Raw genomic sequence first — 21,642 nt, forward strand, 5'->3', positions numbered from 1 at the left:
AAAGTTTGGTTTTTCAACATCAGTTGATTTGCAGAAAAGTTGAAATATTTGATGCATTATTATTATTATTATTTAAAGTTATGTTTTGGGCATTTTTACCTTATGGGATAGGAAAGCTGGAGAGAGACAGGAAATGTGGGGCGTAGAGAGCAGGGGAAGACATGCAGAAAATGGTAGAGGCCGGGAGTCAAACCTGCGACCTCTGCGACAAGGACTATAGCCTCTGTACATGGGTGCGCACTTAGACGACTAGGCAAAGAGCGCCCCTGATGCATTCCTTCTGAGGGATGCACGGCATCGCCCTGTCTGTAAATACTGTGTCATGCACCGATGTTTCTCTCTCTCTCATCGCCTCTTATCTTCGTCTTTGTTTCATCACTTTAAAGATGAGAGCTAGTACACCTAACTTTATTGGGCAGAAGAAGTCTGCACTTGTTGGACAAACTCTGATTTGTTCTCATGTTTAAATGTGACAGAATTTTTAAATTTAACCAGGAAGTGACATGAACAGTACAATAAAATGGACTACCTCAAAACTTGCACACTGTACATTTGCACATTCAATTGCACTATGACATAAATAACTCAATCAGTCCATGCACAATATTTATATCTGTATTTATATTTTTATATTTATTACTAATGTCTTCCTTTAATTGTGTGTTTCTTGTGGCTTTAAATTTCGTCCCATATCATGCGACAGCTTGTATTGGTATGACGGTAAAAAACCTTGAATCTTGAATCCTTGAATCTTGAAATCTCAAATCTCTTTTTAAAGGGAGACCTGTTCAGGTTAGCAGCCTCAGGGTTACAAAACTACAAAAACATCACAACACGGACAAATCACAACAGTCTGGATGAAAATTAGCCTTATGGCTAACTCTGGCATATTTATATTGATGCTACGCTGAAATGTTCATTAATATGCACTGTCCCTTTAAATAAATAAATAAATAAATAAATAAATTAAAAAAGCAGTCAACATTTGTAAAATATATTTAAATACACCTCAGGCTTTCAAGAAAAAACAACCACATGCCTCTGTTACCACATCATCTTGAATTTACTCAGTGATGTTAATGTGACTAATTTGACCTCTTTCTGAAGATGACACCGAGACAGATCAGAGACGTGTGTTTGTAAGACGTGTTCCATCGACATTTTAAGAGAAGCAACGATTTCAATACGTCAATCTTCAACGCTTATTTTAAAAACAGACACAAAGAATTAGAAAGAAGTGATGCAAAAAACATCTGCTGCTGGCTGAAGTGTTATTTCAATCATGGATATTGGACCTGGATTTCACAAACAGAGCATCTCAGCTCATTTTTGAAAGATTGTGAAGATCATTCTCTCTTTCATTATCTATCACCGTACTCTGGCTCACACAGAGTACTACAGCAGTAAAGTCTGGTGGACTCTTCCTGGCCCTAGATTAAACTCGGGCTCTGCGTCGATGTTTGATTTTCTCTGAAGCTGTTCGGAAGGAAATTGCTTTCATCTCTGTCATATGTCAGCGATGCTCGTACCTCAGTGTTGTGAGTTTCAATTTTCTTAAACAGATGAGAGTTTTCCTGTGAGGCCTGAAGTACCAGGAGTACAACATTTTGAAAGAGTATCATTTTAATTGTTTATCCTGAAACTGATGGATTCCTCTGTCTGATCTCCTGCAGGCTCAACACGTAAAGTCAAATCTCTGCGTGACCCCTCCGCCAAAATGTCCAAATCTGACCCCCAAAACATGGCGACCATCACCATCACAGACTCTCCGGACGACATCGCCCTCAAGATCCGCCGAGCCATCACAGACTTCACCTCTGAGGTCTCGTACGACCCGGAGTCACGTCCGGGGGTGTCCAACCTGGTGACGATCCACGCGGCCATGGCGATGATCAGCACAGAGGAGGCGGTGCTGCAGGCCCAGGGGCTGGACACGGCAGGATATAAGACTCTGGTTACTGACGCAGTGATCCAGAGGTTGACGCCCATCAGGGAGGAGATCGAGAGGCTGAGGGGGGACCGGGCTCACCTGGAGGGAGTGCTGGATCAGGGGACGCGTAGAGCGAAAGAGCTGGCTGCTCCGGTTCTCAGAGAGGTCCGGCAGAGGGTGGGATTCTGCTGAGAGGGAACCAGGGTCTCTGCCTCTTGAATTTTACTCCTTAACTGTTTACCTTTTTAATGTACGATGACAACAAGACATGCAGAAAGCAACGTGGAAGACTTTCTGCTGAGTCATCTTTGAGTCAGACTCAAAACTGAATCACTGACGACCTTTTGTTTCTCCTTCCCTCTTGAACTGAGGAGGATGTATCATGTCTAAACATTGTCTTATGATACGTTGCTTTTTATTTATCAGCCTTTAAATGTTGAATGTACGTGTTTCCCTGAATACTAAACGATCCATCATTATGGTTTCTCTCTAACATTTAGTCTTCTTGTCCTCAGTGGATACAGCCGTCTTTGAGGTAGCTGCCTTGCTCACAAAATGATGACAACTTCTGAAAAAACACAAGAAATATGTTGCATTCAGGGTGCAAACTTTTATTCAGGAAGTCATACTTGTTTAATTTGATTGTTGGAATACAGTTTGAATTTGTGCCTCTGTTTACACTCAGTTAGAAATGACACCTTGGGTGATGATGTCATGAATGGACAGTCCTAGATACAAGTTTGATGACTACCAAGTAGAGCTGTGATCAGATCACTCAAACCAGGTTGTGTGGGCGGCATACAGACAGTTTTTTTAAAGTGTGATCTAGGGCTGGGCGATAATTGGATAATGATAATTATCATGATATAATTTTTCTCAATATAAATACGACAAATGTTCAATAAAAGTTTGATTTATTTAAACCTGTAATTACACCCCCCAACCACTGGAAAGGGGGGCGCTAATGAGCCTTAAACGCTAGTTGCCACCCTACATTAGACAGAAGAAGAAGACGTCATTGAACAACCAATCATGTTGCAGGATAAGAGGTAGGCGGGGCACAGAAGAAAACTTACACATCTTACTAACTTGGCACCATCAGAAATGAGGATTCAAGAAGCTTATCAGAAAACTAAATACAGATACAAGCTAACAAACTGTCTGGAGTGATATTCATTGTGATAATTATCCACATGGACTGATATGAAATATTTGATCATGATAACATCATTTTCAATATCGCCCAGCTCTAGTGTGAATGCCGACGTGTCAGGATGCTTCAAAGGGCCTTAAAGGAAAAACGTCCTGCAGTTAAAACACTCTCTTCCTCTTCTCTTGTCTAACATGATCGTGTCTTGCTAGTCTCTAAATGTAACACCCTGTGCATGCATGCAGTTTTGGAACTTTCATTTTTAGCTAAGCTTTGCAAAACAAATGTTGCACTAGTCTGACAACAGAGGAACAAATTAACCGTGCGCAGGGCGTTCTTGTCGAGGCTGAGAAGAGATCGCACACAGACAGAAATGAAAACAGCGATGTGTCTCAGCTCCTAATTTGTGATCTGATCATTGGAGAACACTTTTATAACCGAGTGTAAACAGAGTCAGAGTATGAAGATCTGTCATTGTAGCATATATCGATGGTTCTGTTCAGTCTGAAACACAATCAGATATTTTCAGTCTTGGTTCGATTTGTTAAATCCGGACTGACAAAGATTAAAAACACAACTTAAAAACATTAAAACACATTTCTGCAGATAAGATTCGGACCAGACTCAAAGTGTTTGAAAGCTGTGAAACATTTTTAAAGAGTGTGATCAAACTTCGACCACTTCTTCAAAACAGATTCGCTCCAGCGCCGTTCATCAAAAGAGGTTTCTCCAGAGACAAAGAAATGGAAGAAATTAGAGACGTGTGAAAATACCAGAGTACCAATCAAAGACAAAAGCTCCCAAACTTCTATGAATGTGCAACATTTGACAGACAAAATAAATAAAAGTCAGGAGCAGTTAAAGTCACAGAGTATGAATGCTTTCAAAGGAACAGCCTGGAGGAGTCTTGGTGTTGTTTACTGTCTGCAGAGCAGGAACGTGACTTCAGAGGGTTCTGGTGGAACAATTGGATATTTTGGGAAAGGTTATTTGACGTGACAACGCGAGGCACGGCATCTGACATCTCAAAACCAAAACAAGGTAAGAATACTCATGAGTTATAACCAAGTGTAGTCTGTGTGTTCAGTTCAGCATCTTTTAATCGGTGTAAACAACACAGACTCTCTCTCTCTCAGTGGTGTGGTGGAGCTGTTGATGTAATTTAGCCTCAGACAAAGTAAACGTCTGTGGATGACCTTCAGCTGCAGGAGAACCGTCGACACTCGGCCTCTTCAGGACGGAGGAGAAGAAATTAAAAGAATCCTCAGGTAAAGACTTCAAACTGAGCACTGATGGGTGAGGTGATGGGAGGTGTGTGTGGTGAGGAAGGTCACATGATGTTTAGCTGTTTAGTGTCACTGTGGTCTCTTTTAAAAGACCAGAAAAAATGTTGTTTTTTTTAAACATTTGCAGCTCCACATTTCTGATCAAACACAAATGCATGCTCACAAATGTTAAATATTACAAATGCATGATATGAAACCTTCCATTCTGACTGTAGCTACTTTATTGCACAGTCACATGCACACACACAACACATTGCTGATCGTACTGCAGACACACACACACACTGCACATCGTCTGGACCAAAGAAAATCTAAAGCCTTCACATTTCACTTCAGAAAGCTGTGATGAAACTTTTTCATTTCTTTTTTTAAAGTTTTGTTTATCAAATTTATAAATAGTGAAAGTATTTTTTGGATAAATCAACGGGGATAACATTTATTACTGTCACGGCTGGAGAAATGAGGAGGAGGACCCATGTGCAGATTTAAATAACAAGGATTTAATGAACTAAAACTTCAAACAAAAACTCTGGGAACATAGGAATCTCAGAATCCCACTTTACATGACACAACATAATGCATCACACACACACACACACACACACACACACACACACACACACACACACACACACACACACACACACACACACACACACACACACACACACAATAAACCTACTCAGAAGGGAGGAAACACAGAGACTAAAACTATAAGGGAGGGAAAACAGGAAGTAAAACCAAACTTAACACACAGGTAGATTCTACAACAGGAAACACAAGACAAAAAAACAGACAAGGAATACACAGACGTGAGAGTATACAAAAAAGGAGAAGATATAACACAAGAGAAATCAACAAATGAAACAAAAGACCCCAGAAACTAAATACACCTGAACAGAGACAAGAATAACCAAAAACCACTATAAGAAACAAAGAACCAAAACATGACACATCCTTTTTGCAGCACACTTAAACAAACATGCATGCACACTTGTTTTACCTTATTAATCTAACTCAGGTGATAAAGAAGGATGTCAAAGTTGATCTCATACTTGGTGTAAAGTTTGACCTCATAGGTGACTTACAGCACATTAAAATTTAGAATCAGAATCAGAATCAGCTTTATTGGCGAGGTATGCTTGAACACACAAGGAATTTGACTTAGGTAAACTGTGCTCTCTTTGTCCAAGGCACAAGAATTAGACATACAAATAGAAATGAAAATATAATAACAATAACATCAGCTATAAATACAAAAGAACAACAAATAGGCATGACACCATGTACAGGCTAAAATAATATGATAAAAGTGCAGTGGTGAGTAGCAGAGGTAGTTTTTACATTAAAAAGATAGTACTGTACTTAAATAATAAAAATAAATAGAAATATGGAATTGAATGAATGAATTTATTTAGTTGTGTTAAAATGGAAAAACTTTATTCTACTTAAAATGAGTTTATCTTATGAGAGTTTGCAGCAAACCTCCAATATAGGATATCACTTCATCAACAACTTCATAATTCATAATTTACATACAGTCATTTAAGACTCAATATTTGCATGAATAAGATATAACTTCATTGTCTGTTTTTAGCATGCAAAAGGCAGAAAACTCTCCTTTACTTGTGTGCAAATATACAGTATGTCTTTAAAAACAGGAAGTAATGAGGTATAATAAGTTTTTTAAAGAACCCTTTAAATGTTGAGCTAATTTTTAATGCTTTTAAAACACTGTAAGAGTGGAGTTCAATATAAAGCACAGCAAACACATTTTATTCTTGTTTTAGAGCTTTAATGGAATTATTGTTACATCACATTTTGACACACACACACACACACACACACATAAAACATCTGAGACATTAAATGTACAGTAGTTTAATTTTCTTGCTTACCTTCTCTCCATATAACCTCCTTCTGTCTCACCTGCCCATACCTCCACTCTTCCTTGTGTTCCTTTATTTATTCCTCTTCTTTGTTTTCTGATTCTTTCCACCCTTTCTTTATGTTTCTCTCCCTTCTCTCTCTCTCCCTCGTTTTATACACTCGCGCTCAGTTCATCCTCCTGCTGTTTTTACTCTCTCAGCTTTAACTCTCTGCCTTCACACTCTCTCTAATTGAAAATGCACCTCTCAGGGCCTGTAATGTTTCTGCAAGGACTCAGACTACACACACACACACACACACACACACACACACACACACTCACACAGCCAGACCATGTAGTGTTTTTTCCATCCTGATGTTTACCTGGGAACAGAGTGTGTCCTCGCGCGGTTTATTTCCCTTGGTCCGTTTTTTTTTTTTTTTGGCACGAGCAGCTGACGGTGTATAAATATAAATATATAGACTACACATGCGCGCGCACACGCAGCAGGCTGTAAATCACGTGGACGTGCTCTGCAGCCTGCAGCATTATGATAAACACAGCAGCCTGCAGTGATACTGGAGCTGCGTGTTGTTGTGTCAGAGTGAGAGAGAGACTCTTTCACTGAAGGGACCTTTAATAAAACCTTTAATAAGACTGTATTTAATATGAGTTATTATTTAAATGGTGTTAAATGTAAACAACTTGAGCCTGGAAAGAAACTGAAAAATCAACATGAAGTCTGAGCTGTTCTTCTGATGTAAGAGACTTTGAACCTGCGCACTGTGAAGCCTCATGAGCGCTCTCATCACTCTTCAGATTGACGATGAAAACCTAATTAAAGAACATTTCACAGATTTAAAGAGCACTATTACGCAATCACTCCCAACACAGTTAAGTCAGAGTCAAAACATGCAATGATCCCTTTGGGGTTTTTTGGGTTGTTGTTTTTTTTTTTTTTTACCAGCAATTAAATCTAAAATTAGTCCATATAAAGAAGGCTATATCATAAAACATGCATCCACAGAGTTGTTTTATTAAAACTCCAGAGCTCTTGGAAAATTGAGCTTTCAGTGTGGATTATATATCTGGGTAAAATCTTGTTTAATTTCTAAAGCATTGATCATTCTTTCTCTGTTATTTGTTTGACATAAATTATTATGTATTTAAATTGATAATTAATCACATCGTTATCACCCTTAAAGCTAAGCTGCCTGAATATTTGTGTCGCGGAGAAACATTTCTAGGCTATTAAACTTTAGACGAAGGAAAAAGACGCACACAAGGCCAGAGCTCCTCATACTAACATTTACTTTTCTGCTGAACAATAACAATATAATTATGTACCAGGTTAAAGTGCAATTGCAAAAACATTTAAATACATTTTATATTTTACTGTTATTTTGAACTTTATTTAATAATCCCCCGAAATAACGCATACTAAAGTTTGATCAGTGCTATTTGGGTTATTTTCAAAAATAAAAATGTTAATTCATATGCCAACTTTATTTAGATACACTGCTAATCATTGTGTCTTTATTAATAAAAAATGCTTTAATAGTTCAAGGAGAAGGTGTAATGAACTGAACGACCTGGTTCCTACTTGCTTTTACGCACAAATGATCTTTACGCACAAAATCTTTTAAACGTCTTTAAGAGATTTTTTCAGTCACACACTTGTTCCTACTCTTTATGATAAAGCGTGAAACAGACTATTTGTATCCTGTATTCTCTTGTTTACAGTCAAAGGCACTAAATTATAGTTCAGTGGAATATCTAAAACCTGCAACGTCATCTCAGTTCAACGTGAAGCTGCTGATGTTTGCGCCTCTGTTTGGTTTCAGGAGAGAGTGAGAATCAGCGCGCAGGCCTCACGTCGACTTCATCCACTTCTCCACTAAATCTAAAGCCCTCACTCCTGCGCGCGGAGGCTCGGTGTATGGCCCGGGCTTGGAAGGTGCTGAAACGAGCCGAGAGCTGCTGTCAGTTTGATGCTGTACTGCTTTCTGTGTTCTCCATCCCCCGGGGGTCACTCGGGGTCAAACGCTTTCTTTTCCTAATTGAATATTAACGCCACGTTTGACCGTTTCCACCCACCGTCGCACGTGCCTCCCTGGCAGGAAGAAGTGAGAAAACAAACGCTCTACAGAGAGGATTGGGGGTTTATGACTGTTCCTGTTTGGCGCAAAGACGCAGGGAATCCCACAGTTTGGTTAAACACTGAAAACCAAACATGCAGGAATAACGTGTTTTAAGAGTTTAAATGTAAAAATGAATCCAGATGAATTCAGGAAGTGTGTGAGGGGACATATTTGGATGCAACCAACGCCATGAAATATTCCATCAGGTGGTATTCATCAAATAGAGTCTAAACAAGAGAAAGCGTTCAGGTTTGACCTTCGTGCTTCAGGGTTTGGGTTCCTGAGAGGAGGGATTTAAACAGCTAACAGTTGGTTTTAGGTTTTACTGCGCGCGCTTAACGAGTTTCCTTCCACGGGGATCAACCCACCCTAACCATATTTACTTTACCACTTTTTACGCGCCAGAATCTACTCCCACCCAATTTACAAAAGTTATCAGGATTCAACTTAAATGTGGTAAAGTCAGGTTAAGATAAGATAAGATAAGATAAGATGTACTTTATTGGTCCCCCATTGGGGGAAATTCTTTTGTTACAGCAGCTTACAACACGGGACAAGGGAATACAACAATGTACTAACATAGTTAAAAAATATAATAACAATAATAATAGCAATGACAAAGTAAAATAGAATAGAATAAAATAAAATAAAATTAAGTAAAATTAAAATAAGATATGGCAACTATTACAGATGTATACAAACTATGTACACTTCTATCTGATAAATAGATAAGGTAAGTTATTGCACGATAAAAATTGCACCAGGTTATTTAAAAACAAACATACACAGTATGAAGAACAGTGCGATTCAGATGGAGACAATAGTTATTTGTGAATGTGCCAAGTCACATAGTAACTTTCATGTAGTTCATGAAGCACGATGGAGTCTGATTCCCAGTTTACAAATATATCTGAGCTCAGATGAAATAGTCTTAGTGTAAGAGTCAGAAACAAACACTTTCAGCTACATTAAGGAGTGTTTGGCGTTACAGTGTCTGCGTAAATGTTCTGCGTAACGACGTTTAATTTATTCTGTAATATCAGCATGTTTCATTTTACGCACAGTTTCAGAGTTCACTTTGTCTTTAGGAGCAGTGTATTCTGCAGTTCTATCTCTGTTTCTAATTTTTGTTTGTTTGTTTGTTGTTTGTTTGTAAGAACGAGTTTGCAGTAGTTTAGTTTTTATTGTATTTATCATGAACCCCAGCGTTGACCTGTGGGACAGTCTATCTCTGTGTTCTGGATCCTCAAGTGGACTTCAGGCCTGCTCTGTGCGCACAGCCGCGCTCTCCTCTCGGGGATCAGAGCTGCAGGATCATCGGCTCTGTTGGGCTGCGGGGAGGAAATGCATGAGTTATCTTCTAATTTTCTCGCGATACTATAATCTGTCTCTGATCTGAACGTGTCCTCCTGAACATCAGCTAAGGAGAAAGAACTAAAAAATAGGTCTCATTTTTTTAAAGCAGCATTCGAGTTTTAAGAACAGATTATCTTCAGAGTTTGACCAAAAAATATTTTAAAAAGGGAACAGGACTATTATAATTATTATCATTATTATTTTAATTATTATTATTAAAAGTAGTAGAAGAAGCAGCAACAGCAATAATTAATTATGAATCATATTAACAGTATTTGTATTATTATTACAATCCCTTTATTTAATTATTAACATTATGGTTCTTTTATTTCCATGTTTTTAATCATATGACACAACTACCCTGATCCTTTCTTTATTTCTACTCTCCTGGTGCAATGCTAAATACTATCATTTATTTTTGCATGTGAAAAATATGTTGATTTATCATTTATAACTGAAACATTTTTCATTATATTCAGAGTTGATTAAGACTTAAACTTTAAATAACTTTGTTCGATTCTTTTTTAACCGGAGCGTCTATTTCCCTGCTCTGACTAATCGAATAACCAGATGACAGCTCGCCAACCGGAGCTGAGTTTTTATTCTGTTCTCCCACTTTTGAAAGATCTTTCTCTAAACATGCTCCCTAAAGCTGTTCATGTTTATATATGTCCTGTTACTGACCTGCTGATCCGCTGAAACACGCGCTCAACACACCGAGCATGAAACCGTTCCCCTCTCTCTGATCTCCTGGTTCTCTTTCCTCGTCTCCATCAGCTCTGAGATCAACCGACCTGACCTCAGTCCCCCCCGTGCAGCTCCGCTCCTCGCCTCAGCTGTCAGGAACACAATGGAGCTGTAAATGTGACTTTTCCTACAGACCCGCGTAATGATGCACTCAGCGGCTCACACACACAGACGCCCGCGCAGTGAGAAGACAGCAGATCTTAACTTGACTTTGAGATGGTCGCCATGAGGAGAGGGAGGCCGCAGGCGAGGCCTTCAATGCGTTTTTATCCGAGGTTGTCAAATTCAGACTCTGATGGATCAACCAGGGTTTAGAGAAGTGGAGTTAAGCTGCAGGATGTGGCTGTCAGAGAGGAGATGAGTGCACCAATGTGCTGAATGAATAAATAATTTAAATTAAACTCATTATTTAAGGGTGCTTTTGACTTTTTGCAGGTGAATCTGCGCGTCAAGCTTTAAATGGTTTGATTAAAATATAAAATCCTAAAGTTGAAATATATTTCCCTTCAAACATTTGATATTCTAGAATCAGTCCATCAGACTTCTGCAGCCCAGGACCCGCGTCTCCCTCCTCTGCTCTCATTGGACGCTGCACTTTGTCTCACTCTCTTTCCTAACTTCTCATTGGCTGCTGAAGTTTGACAGATCACAGAAGCCCCGCCCTCTGCGCAGGGAAAAAAAAACTCCTCCAGAAGTGAGTATCAATCAGCGCGGAGTCAGGGGGACAGAAAGAGGAACAGAAAGTCGCGGAGTGGAAGTGGAAGGTCGAAGAGACGCGCAAAGCGGCACACCGCATCCAAACTCTCAACCTCCCCGGACTCGAGCTCACGCGCAGCCAGGATGGCACGTTCCCCCCTCCTCCACAGTTTGACGCGGGGTTTCTAGTCACAGTTGGGATTACTTTGGACACTTGGTGAGTTCTGCCTCCCGCTGTAAACACTGACGTGTGCTTTTTTCTGTCTCGATCACCGCGTTGGACGCACGGAGAGGGTTTTTGGCCGCGTCCTCCCCCCATCGGGTGGATTTGAGAGAAATGAGTGAGAGGAGGCGATCTGCCGCAGCTCTGAGCTCGAGAGCCCACGCTTTTTCCGTGGAAGCCCTGATCGGCTCCAACAAGAAGAGGAAGCTGCGGGGTTGGGAGGAGAAGGAGCTGGAGTTGTCCATGGAGAGCCTCGCCGCGGACGGAGAGGACCCGGCGCACTGTCTGGATATGGACCCGGACCCGGGTCAGTGCGCAGACAGCATGCACCACACCGTTTGAATGTCGGAGCTGCGTGATATCACAGAGCCAGCAGAGTCAGACTTCAGGCTTCAGGTTCAATGAGCGTGTAGCTGTATAGGACCCACGGCCTCGGTGTGAGCGTGGAGGGGTTTTCTCTGTAGACCCAGAGAGAGGTTCAGCTCTGCTGCAGCCCTCTTACACAATGGATAACATGTTTATTGGTTCAGATGCAGCCTGTAATCCTGGCGCGTGCAGGCCTACAGAGTCAGTAAAGTAGTGTCAGGGGTTTCATCAAATAATGAATGTAGAAAATCCTCAAATTACTTCTTCTGAGCTACTTCACAAATCAAACTTTCACACATTTATAAGAAGAGTTTAAACTGATCACAGAGGGAGCTGCTGGAATATTAAAAAGCTTCCAAAAGAAAACATGAGACAGAAAACTAAAGTTGTCTCTCTTTTTACGCTCAATATTTCTAATTTAGCTGCAGGCCTGCTGGAGGCTTCTGCTTGATACAAGACAAAATGACCCAAAGTAATGCATGCATTTTTTATTTCGCACATCTTGAAACTTATTCTGACGCAGCTGAGAGGCGGCTCGGGCCCTGCATGGTTTGGAAATTGTAGTTAAGTTTGCATTGAAAGAGTCCAAGGCGCTCCATACGCACAGCTCTCATATGTCCAGGTTCTAGAAAGCGCAGAGAATAATTTGAGGATTAGTGACACACTTGATAATTCCTGCATGTTTTTAAAGTCCACTAAAATAAATCAACCAACCCTGCAGACATATTTTAAAAGGCTGGATTTTAACATGAGTTAGAGGAAATGCAGACATGTGTATAAAACACAATCTTTGTTTAAAAAAAAGAGTAAAATAAAGATAAATGTAATTAAGAATGAGAATAAATACTGAGTGTAAAAAACAAGAAAACTGTTCATAAATTAATTTGCATGTTTTTATTTTTGGAACAACAAATAGGCCTAGAAACTTAGATCCAATTATTTAAAGTTTAAGTATTATTTTAAATTCATCTTAATTTGCACAAACTCGAGTGTAAAAATTAAATATTGTGTTTCTTAATTTTTTTTAATTGTAAGTGTAAAGTTTCTCTCACTGGTGGTGTTTTAAATTTCAACTTTAAATGAAGAGAATTAGAGATAATCTGATCACTCAGAGAGAATTTAACTGACGTGACTTAATGCTTCACTCCGAGCTGAGATAAATAGAGAGCTGCGGGTTTGTTTGAGTCATGAAGCTGAGAGTTCCAGGTCAGTCAGTTCAAATCGTGATCACAGCAATGTGTGCGTATTTTAGTCTTAGTGCTTATTTGGCTGAAATGGTTTTCGTGCATGCAAAGATCCAAACGAGGCCTCCTGGTATTTATTGTAAATTGAATTTGACTTTACACAAATATATCTCATCATCTTGTTTGTAAATCATAGATTATTGTAATATTTGAAGATGGGAACATTGACTCAAGCTCTGCTCAGGCAGGCTCAGGCCGGCTGCAGGCTGACCTCCGGGGCGCAGCGTCTTTACGCACAGGGAGTCTCTGCTCTGGGAGCTCTAGTCGTGATTATAGAAAAATTGAATCAGTTTAAGGATGATTTGAAGATTCATATTTTGCTGGATGAAGTCTTATTGGAAAACTGTTATTTATTTATTTATTTAATATAAAAGCAGGCCTGTCTCTGCAGCTAGCATTGCTTACAGAGCGACCCTGATGCGAGCAGCTCGTTATGTTTTGAAATGGCACAGATCGCTCCAGACATCATTAAACAGCCTGCAGTCGTTTTCCAGTCACCTCTGGTTCCGTGGGGCAGAAAAGTCTTTCTGTTCCTCTTCCCCTGAGGTTTTGTCCTGGGGAGTTTTAGGATTTGTGGCAGAATGAATTACACAGTTCCCGGTCCCTCGCCCCCTCTGGTGCCGCTCATTAGCAAGCGGGTTCCTGGCAGGTTCAGCTGGTCCTGCTCGGGTCCCAAAACCTTCGCTTTGACGCGTCGGGCGGCGTTGACCGAGAACAGCGAGTCTCTGTGGTCAGATTCTGTGGTCTGAAGGAATCCTTAACGGAGTGATTTTATTTCGACTCAGCTGCAGGCCAGGCTGGGAGCCGGTTGGTCGTATAACACGTTTATTAGCCTGAGAGAACAGGGCCGGACTGAGGGAGGCAGGATCTGAACCAGGCTCACATTTAACGGTCTGCCTGTAAGAGCGGAACGGTTCAGCTAGTTAGACCTCACAAAAGTGCAACAACCACATCCATGACATTGAGCCCTTTAATGCAATAATTAACAAGATGAACTACACCTAGTGAAACTTCATTTTTAATACCACTCAGCCAAAATCAGTGATTTACGAGCTGACGCTTTTACGCACAAATATTACGCACAGAATGCATCCACTACAAACTCCAGAGATCTCCCAGGGTTTTTGGGATTCAGTTTTCAGTTGACTGCAAAATATCCAGCGCTGCTTTTTACAACACGATAACACAGAGCAGGTATTTCTCCTCAGTGCTTCCTGCATAGTTTGATTTCTACAGGCTGATAACAGAGGAGTGTGATTTAAGTTTTCACTGATCAGAGACAGAGCAGGTGTTCACACTGGGTGGATTTGGCTACTTGGTGATTTTATGATTGACAGGTTGCAGCCGACTACAGAAACAATCTACTGCAACTTTATTAAATGCAGAAACTTCATATTGTGAAGAAGTAAACTTCTCTCTTTGTGTTGAGCATCATCACACTCACATGTGAATGATGGCCCCTAAAATCCTAAAAGTAAAAGGTGATAAATTCAATTTCCCCTTAACTAAAAACAGTTTCATGACAGATTGACTCATAAAAATAGAGTTTGACGCTCAGAGGCCTCCAAAAAAAAAATTAAATTTACAACTTTTCTTTTAAAAACGTGTAAAATAACACACTAACTTATATGTTGTATTTAATTTAATTTTGAACAGAGCACATTAATTATTCTTTTAATTAAACCAGCATTGAAAGAATTGTTGTTTCTTCAACTCCACAATTATCATCTTTCCTAAAATCTGGTGCTTTTAAAAAATGTTTGCTTAAGCAAATTGAACATGGTGCACACAGTAAAGGAGGCACAACCTCTGCTTCATTATGAGCCTGGAAAAAACCTTGATAATTAATTATTTTCATACAAATAAGATGGTGGTAGTAAAGGCTTGAAGTTGCTAATAGAGTATGAATTATCTTTCTTGCTTTTAAACTTCTAAAATGTTCAATATCTCCTTTGAAGAATTTAAAAAGCATGTTTATTAAATATACACATAAAGGAGGACAGTTTGACCTGCAGCACTCTAAACTTCATGGACCTGCTTCTACATTAAAACAAATTTAAGATGCTTTGAAAAACCTCACACAATATGTGATATTTTTTGAAAGTTTAAAAATAAATTCAGTCTCAATTATTTAGTTTGTGTGAAATAAAAATCTGTAGGTTTCAAAGATGTCTGCCCGCTCTTGATTGAAAACTAGATTTAAGAAGTGAATTTACTTTGTTTGGGTGTTTTAAAAATATATAAATATGGTGCAAAATTTCTTCCTGCTACCGCTTTAAAAACAATCCCTCAATCACACGTCAGTCTGATGATATTATTGTTCCTCTGATGAGCTGCTGCTTCTGGTTTCAGAAAGGATCTCCTCTAAGAGAGTCTGACGTCAAAGGGAAGTGATGAAATGTTAATTAAAAACAGTCACCTCCACAGGTGTGCAAGTCACAGAAATAAACATTCACTCTTCCTTATTTATAGCTCCAGTTTAAATCTGTGAATCTGTAATATTTTTGGTGGAAGTTCAGGCAGAGTTAAGCCCCTCTTATGCTTTCTTTGCTGTGTGTGTGTGTGTGTGTGTGTGTGTGAGAGAGAGAGAGAAAGAGTGTGTGTGACTGCATGTGAACCCTGACACAGAGGGTAATGTGATGTACAGCACTGCCTTCATTGAATTCAGATCAATTAGTGGCCTGCTTTGGATGTTAGCCTCGTTTTAATGAGCCAGGCATGAGCTGATTGGGAGCCTTCAACCACAAGATACAGGCCCTAAGTGTGTGTGTGTAAGTGTGTGTATGTGTGTAAGTGTGTGTGAGATAGAAAAGGAGCGAGAGAGAGAGAGAGAGAGAGAGAGAGAGAGAGAAAAGAGGAGCTAACCACAGCAGATGTCAGAGCAGCGTTCTGCTGAGTGGACGAGTTTTTGTTCATCACTAAATGTCACTTTTTATTCTTTTAGCTTTAAAACTAAAACGAAACTGAAGCTTGAGTTCAGGGAGAGAAAGAAAAATGTCACTTAGACTTCATGCTGTGAGATAATTCACTTTTAGGTCCTCAGTTTATTTTCTTCTTGGTGTTTAAAGTGATGAAGCTGTTATCCTCAGGCCTGAAGTTTGACTCTTCACATGAATATTTTCAAAGAACAGATGCAGTTAGAAGCTACACCTGGTGTGCAAGGCTCTTGGTTTAGACCTTGCAGTGTGTGTTTGTGTGTGACTGGTTAGTGCAGACTGCTCCTTCAGTCTGATCATCCAGTCAGAGTTGTCGTGCTCCTGTTTGCCCTCCTCTGCGTCTCGGAGGCCGTGCAGGAGTTCCTGCAGATATCATGGTCTAGAGTGGAGCTGTTAGCTCTCTGGAATGTGTGTGTTTCCTCTGAAAGCCGCGGTTTACGCACCAAATTCCAGGATTAGATGCCTGCTGCAGATACTGGGCGGCTCAGTGAGGCTTTTCAGGCTGTTTGTTAAAAATAGTCACGCAGATCTCAGTTTGGACGACAAGACAAGTCTCTGATTTTTATGAAGTTTGAAGGTTTTTGTGTCACATTGAAAAAATCACAACCAAACCCTTCAGAGTGATGACAGTACTTTAGATGTGTCACTTTGTGGAGGCGTTGCCGCTAATGTTAGGCCTTTAAATGATAGAAGATTAGAAATGAAAGGGAATTAAAGTAGGAGACAAATAAATAAGATTATATCAGATTAGATAATCTTAATTGTCTCAGAGGGGAAATATTGCAAAAAGATTCATGCATTTCAGCGAAAACAAAAACAAAACACACAAGACTGGCAGCAAGTGGATTTTAAAAACACTGGATGAAAATAAAAGCTTCTTAAATATGCACAACAATGTAAAATAAAATAAATATTATTCAAATTAAGAGACTAAGACCAAAAATTAAAAACAAAACAAGACTTAAATACTCAGATACTCAGATATGTCCTGGATAAATTAAACCTGTTTGTTCTGATTAAAGTCTAAAATCACCAGAACTACTGAATGTGAGATTCTTCATCCAATATAAAGTATTGGGACTTCATGGAAGTCAGCGGGCTCAGTGCAATATTCAGAGAGAAAGCATGACCAGGAACGTGTTAAACACAGAAAGGATGATTATTCAACACATCAGAATATTTGTGCATCTCAGGGATTAAAATAAAAGTCCAAACTTGAGGTATGATCAGGAAGGTTTACGCTTACAAGGTATTTTTGGTTCAGTGCAACAAACAAAGAAGCAGAATAAAACACAGAAAAACAGCAAAAGTTCTGTCAAAATTAAATGAATCAGACTATTTTAAATTTAAAATTATATATGATTTAGTGCCATTTAATGTCTTCTTTTTTAAAGTGGAATCAAAGAGCGGGTTAGTTTGTGCTGGAATAAGCAACGTGTTATGAAAAGTATTGCATTAAATAGGAGTGTGAAAAAAAAGTTTGCAGCATGGATAACAGAAAATGTGTGATGCTGTAAATGAAGCATTAGGGAGGCTTAAAATTAATAAACTTTAATATTAATCATTTTAAATGTGCACACACGTCTTGCAAAAAAAATATAAAACCAATTTAAAACTTTCTCAGCAGCTATTTTCAGATAATGTAATGAATTAATGTTGCAAAAAATGCAACCTGTAAGCTGCACTTTAAATCAATGTATCGCCAAATAACTCTGAGGCTGGATATTCCTCCACGTCATGAGAGAGAGGAGGCTGCAGATTTGAAGAGATTGCTTAAGTCAGCTGCAACATTAGTTTAATAAATACACGACATAGACTACCGCCTTCATGCAACATATATGTGATTTTATATATTCACCCAAACAATCCTCTCCCTGCATCAGACACTCAGGTTTAACGCTTTGTGCCTGTTGTCTTAATCTGAAGATGAAATCACAGCAGGTCAGGTCTACACTCGTCTATAGTCTGCTCTCTTCTTTGAACACCAGCAGAGTTAGCAGTGAGTGTTTTTATGCAGAGCTGAATCTGTGTGTGTGTGTGAGTGTGTGTGTGAACAATTCAAAGCAGGAGAGCAGGAGATAATGGTGTGTGACAGTCCCTTTGGCTGCAGTGACACTGAGAGGATCTCCCACAAAGATGATGGAAAGTCTGTCTGTGCCTCTCTGTGGTCATTACAGCCCCTCCACTCTTCCTTCTTCTCCTCCCTCCTCCCTCTACTCTTCCTATCTCCATCCCTCCCCTCCCCTCTTCTCCTCTCCTCTCCTCTCTTCTCCTCTCTTCTCTGTGCTCGTGTTTCCAGCAGGCTTGGCTCGGCTCGGCTCGGCGGTTTGGCCGCGGGCTCAGTCCAGTCTCACAGCAGCTCTGCATTTGCATAACCATATTTGTGTGCCCGTCGGTCTGCCAAGTCCACCTCCTCGTGTCAGGGCGCTCGATAAATAATACATTATTAGATTCTTCTTTGGGTGGTGGTGGTGGTGGTGGTGGTGTTGGAGGAGATGTAGCAATAAAGTATTTCTGAGAAAAGTGAAACAAAAGATAACGTGAGGATTTCTTTAAAGATCTTTAAAGATCTGACGTCCATAGCTGGAAAAAGTAAATTCTGATATTTCACCTCATGTGGTTTCTATCCTGTTCAAAGGTTCAGAAAAAGAAGCAGCTGGATGGATTTGCTGAGACCTTTAGCTGCTGTTCTTCACTGGATTTGCTGTTAAAGTGTTTTTATTAGCAGGAAAAATGTGCTTTAATTTAAATCTGGTCAAGTTTATAATCCTACTTTAGCAAAACTCTTCAGTCAGGATTTCCTGAGATTACATTTCAGTAAACAAAAAGACAAACTGATGCATAATGACCTCTCAGAGTGAACTCTCACCAGAGGTCATGCATCATTTTTGGCAGCAGATTGTCTGTTCTTTCTGTCTTTGGGTGCATCTCACCTTGAAGTTTGGATTTTGTTGAAATCAGTGTACATTTTGTAAATGTCAGGGATCCTGAGGTCACCCTGGTTGGTGTCTCTGAGTTTGAGTCTCAGACGAATGGAAAGCTTCCCTGTAGGTCTGGACTAGATTCAGGATGGAGGAAACGGTTTTATCTGCTCTGACACTGTGACTGTGTTGATGGTCAGTCCGTTAAACTCGCTCCAGAGGGAGAGCCTGGAGGAAAAACTTCACTTTCTGAACGTTCCCCCTCTGAATTCTTCTTTTGTGTGGTCCGATTTAATATTTAATATTTTCTACATCTCAGTTCAAAAGCGTTACGCAGCATTTATTCTGCTTTTGACATCAACCCAGGACTTTATGACCGATCGAGCCAGCGAGACAAACTCTGCCTCGTCGCTCCAGGCAGCAGCCGGCAGGTGATTTGGCGTCAGTGGAGAGAACCGCTGCGCCTCCTCGCTGCGCCAAGTTTCCTGCTTAAAAAGCCAAAGGCGCATTAGTTCCACTGTTTCAGAGCTGCCCTCTCATCAAAGTCCTCATTTCCCCTTTAGACTCGGAGGCGAGCCCCGGGTCGGACGGAGAGGGTCTGGCCGAGAGGACATCGTGCTCCTTCGGCTCACCTGACGAGCTGGCCCCGGGACCCTGCGAGCCGTCGCCCCCGGCCTCCATGGAGGAGATCCAGGTGGAGCTGCAGTGCGCAGACCTGTGGAAGCGTTTCCATGACATCGGGACGGAGATGATCATCACCAAGGCGGGCAGGTAGGCCGGACACACACACACACACACACACACACACACACACACACACACACACACACACACACACACACACACACACACACACACACACACACACACACACACTTAAACGCAAACAGACTCAGTTATACCAGAAGGCCTGAATGCAGCTTTGTTAGGGGGCTCAAGGCGCAAACAGACTGTGCGTAAAAGGCCATTGGTGAACTTTTACGCGCAGAACTTTTTAAACCAACAGCGTGAGTTACTCATCATTTGCATCAAGTCTGTATTATTAAAAAAAATCAATGTTCACATTAGGATATTTTGGAGCCATTTTATCAGACATAAACAGAAAAATCAAATGCGCAGGCGCAAAGGAAAACGCATTGACCCAAAAACGCGACATTTCAAAAGAAACCTGCAGTTCAGTCAGTGCACACACACACACACACACACACACACACACACACACACACACACACACACACACACAAACACACACACACACACACTTAAACAGACTCAGTTATACCAGAAGGCCTGAATGTAGCTGTGTTTTGGACTCAAGGCGCAAACAGGCTGTGCGTAAAAGGCCACAGTGAACTTTTACGCGCATAAACAAAACTGTTTAAACCAACAGCGTGAGTTACTCATGATTTTCTTCATGCCTTCATTATTACAATAATCACATTTTCATACTATGCTATTTTGGAGCCATTTTATTAGCCATAAACAGAAAAATCAAATGCGCAGGCGCAAAGGAAAACGCATTGACCCACAAACGCGACATTTCAAAAGAAAACCTGCAGTTCAGTCAGTGCACACACACACACACACACACACACACACACACACACACACACACACACACACACACACACACACACACACACACACACACACACACACACACACACACACAGTGTTTGGAGGGTGTTAATGTGTTGCACATGCAGGCCTCTGTGTCGTGTTCAGGCCTTCATGACGCGGCAGGTTGTCCCTGATGTCTGAGAATCAGGAGATCTGGATTTAATTCATCTCTCTGAAACACGTTCCGGGGTTTTTCTCTCGCGCGGTCTCTTGAGCCCACAGTCCAAACTTAGACTGAGAGAAGGAGTTGACCTGTGGATTCCTGCAGGAAAGACCTTTCCCCGCGCTCTGCTGAGCCCCCACGCGACTTACATTTCCCTCCTCTGCTCACATCAATCGGCCTGAGTGATTTTCAGCTTTGCTTCAGCTTTACAGCAAAAATCAACCAGAGCAGGAGTTTTAGGATAACCTGTCGAGGCCTCGAGACATTTATCTCTTACAGTTGTGCTCATAAGTTTACAGACCCTGGCAGAATTTGTGATTTTTGTTTTGGCCATTTTTAAGAGAATATTAAAGATAGGAGAAAAACTTGTTTTTCACTCATGTAGTGGTTGGGTGAAGCAATTTTTTTTTTATCAAACAACTGTGTTTACTCTTTTTATATTATAAAGACAACAGAAACTACACAAGGAACCATATATTCTGCCAGGGTATGTAAACTTATGAGCACAACTGTATGAATACACAGACAGTGAGTGGAGGAAATCCTTGAAATAACTTAAACAGTTCTGCTTCTGGGGGAAAAAGGAAAAGAAGTTTTAAAAAAAGATCATTGTCCATTTTAAACTGTCACTGCACTACCTGCACTGTGTACATAGGCTGTTTTTATAAAACTGTATTTTATTATATTTTATTGTATTTTATATTTAAATTTTAGATATTTAAAAACTGGAAGAGAGAAACAGCATCTCGTTTTTCCTGTAGGTCTCGTATATACAGTGAAAATTTACAATAAAAATCTTTGAATCTTTGAATCTTGAATGATGCCAGTGGAGCGACGCAACTTCTAAAAAATGGAGATAGGCCTGTTTGCGCGAAAACTATGTTGGTTAATGTGATTTAATTTAATTTAGGGTTGATAATTGTTTAAAAAAATAATAAGATCAGGTTAATATCTAAGAAAAAAAAAATTCCTCAAAGATCTAAAAATTGAGGA

The 21,642-nt window shown here is 40.2% G+C and overlaps 2 protein-coding genes across 5 annotated transcripts in view; both read left to right on the forward strand.

Moving 5' to 3' along the window:
* wars2 (tryptophanyl tRNA synthetase 2, mitochondrial) overlaps positions 1–2,529 on the forward strand; it is a 102,091-nt gene extending 99,562 nt beyond the window's left edge. For all 3 annotated transcript variants that reach the window (XM_034693529.1, XM_034693530.1, XM_034693531.1), the window contains one exon: positions 1,674–2,529. In XM_034693529.1, the coding sequence (XP_034549420.1) occupies positions 1,674–2,122 (449 nt within the window). In that variant the 3' untranslated portion in view covers positions 2,123–2,529. The remainder of the gene's footprint in view (positions 1–1,673) is intronic.
* A 363-nt stretch (positions 2,530–2,892) lies between these two features.
* tbx15 (T-box transcription factor 15) overlaps positions 2,893–21,642 on the forward strand; it is a 57,251-nt gene continuing 38,501 nt past the window's right edge. Inside the window, exons 1-3 of one of the 2 annotated variants that reach the window (XM_034693170.1) lie at positions 2,893–4,121; positions 4,217–4,348; positions 19,430–19,637. In XM_034693170.1, the coding sequence (XP_034549061.1) occupies positions 19,546–19,637 (92 nt within the window). In that variant the 5' untranslated portion in view covers positions 2,893–4,121; positions 4,217–4,348; positions 19,430–19,545. Of the gene's footprint in view, positions 4,122–4,216; positions 4,349–8,533; positions 8,587–11,467; positions 11,707–19,429; positions 19,638–21,642 lie in introns of those variants that run through there. The other variant, XM_034693169.1, reaches the window with a different exon arrangement.

The sequence above is a fragment of the Notolabrus celidotus genome, chromosome 10 (genome assembly GCF_009762535.1).
Source record: "Notolabrus celidotus isolate fNotCel1 chromosome 10, fNotCel1.pri, whole genome shotgun sequence".
Taxonomy (NCBI): Eukaryota; Metazoa; Chordata; class Actinopteri; order Labriformes; family Labridae; genus Notolabrus; species Notolabrus celidotus.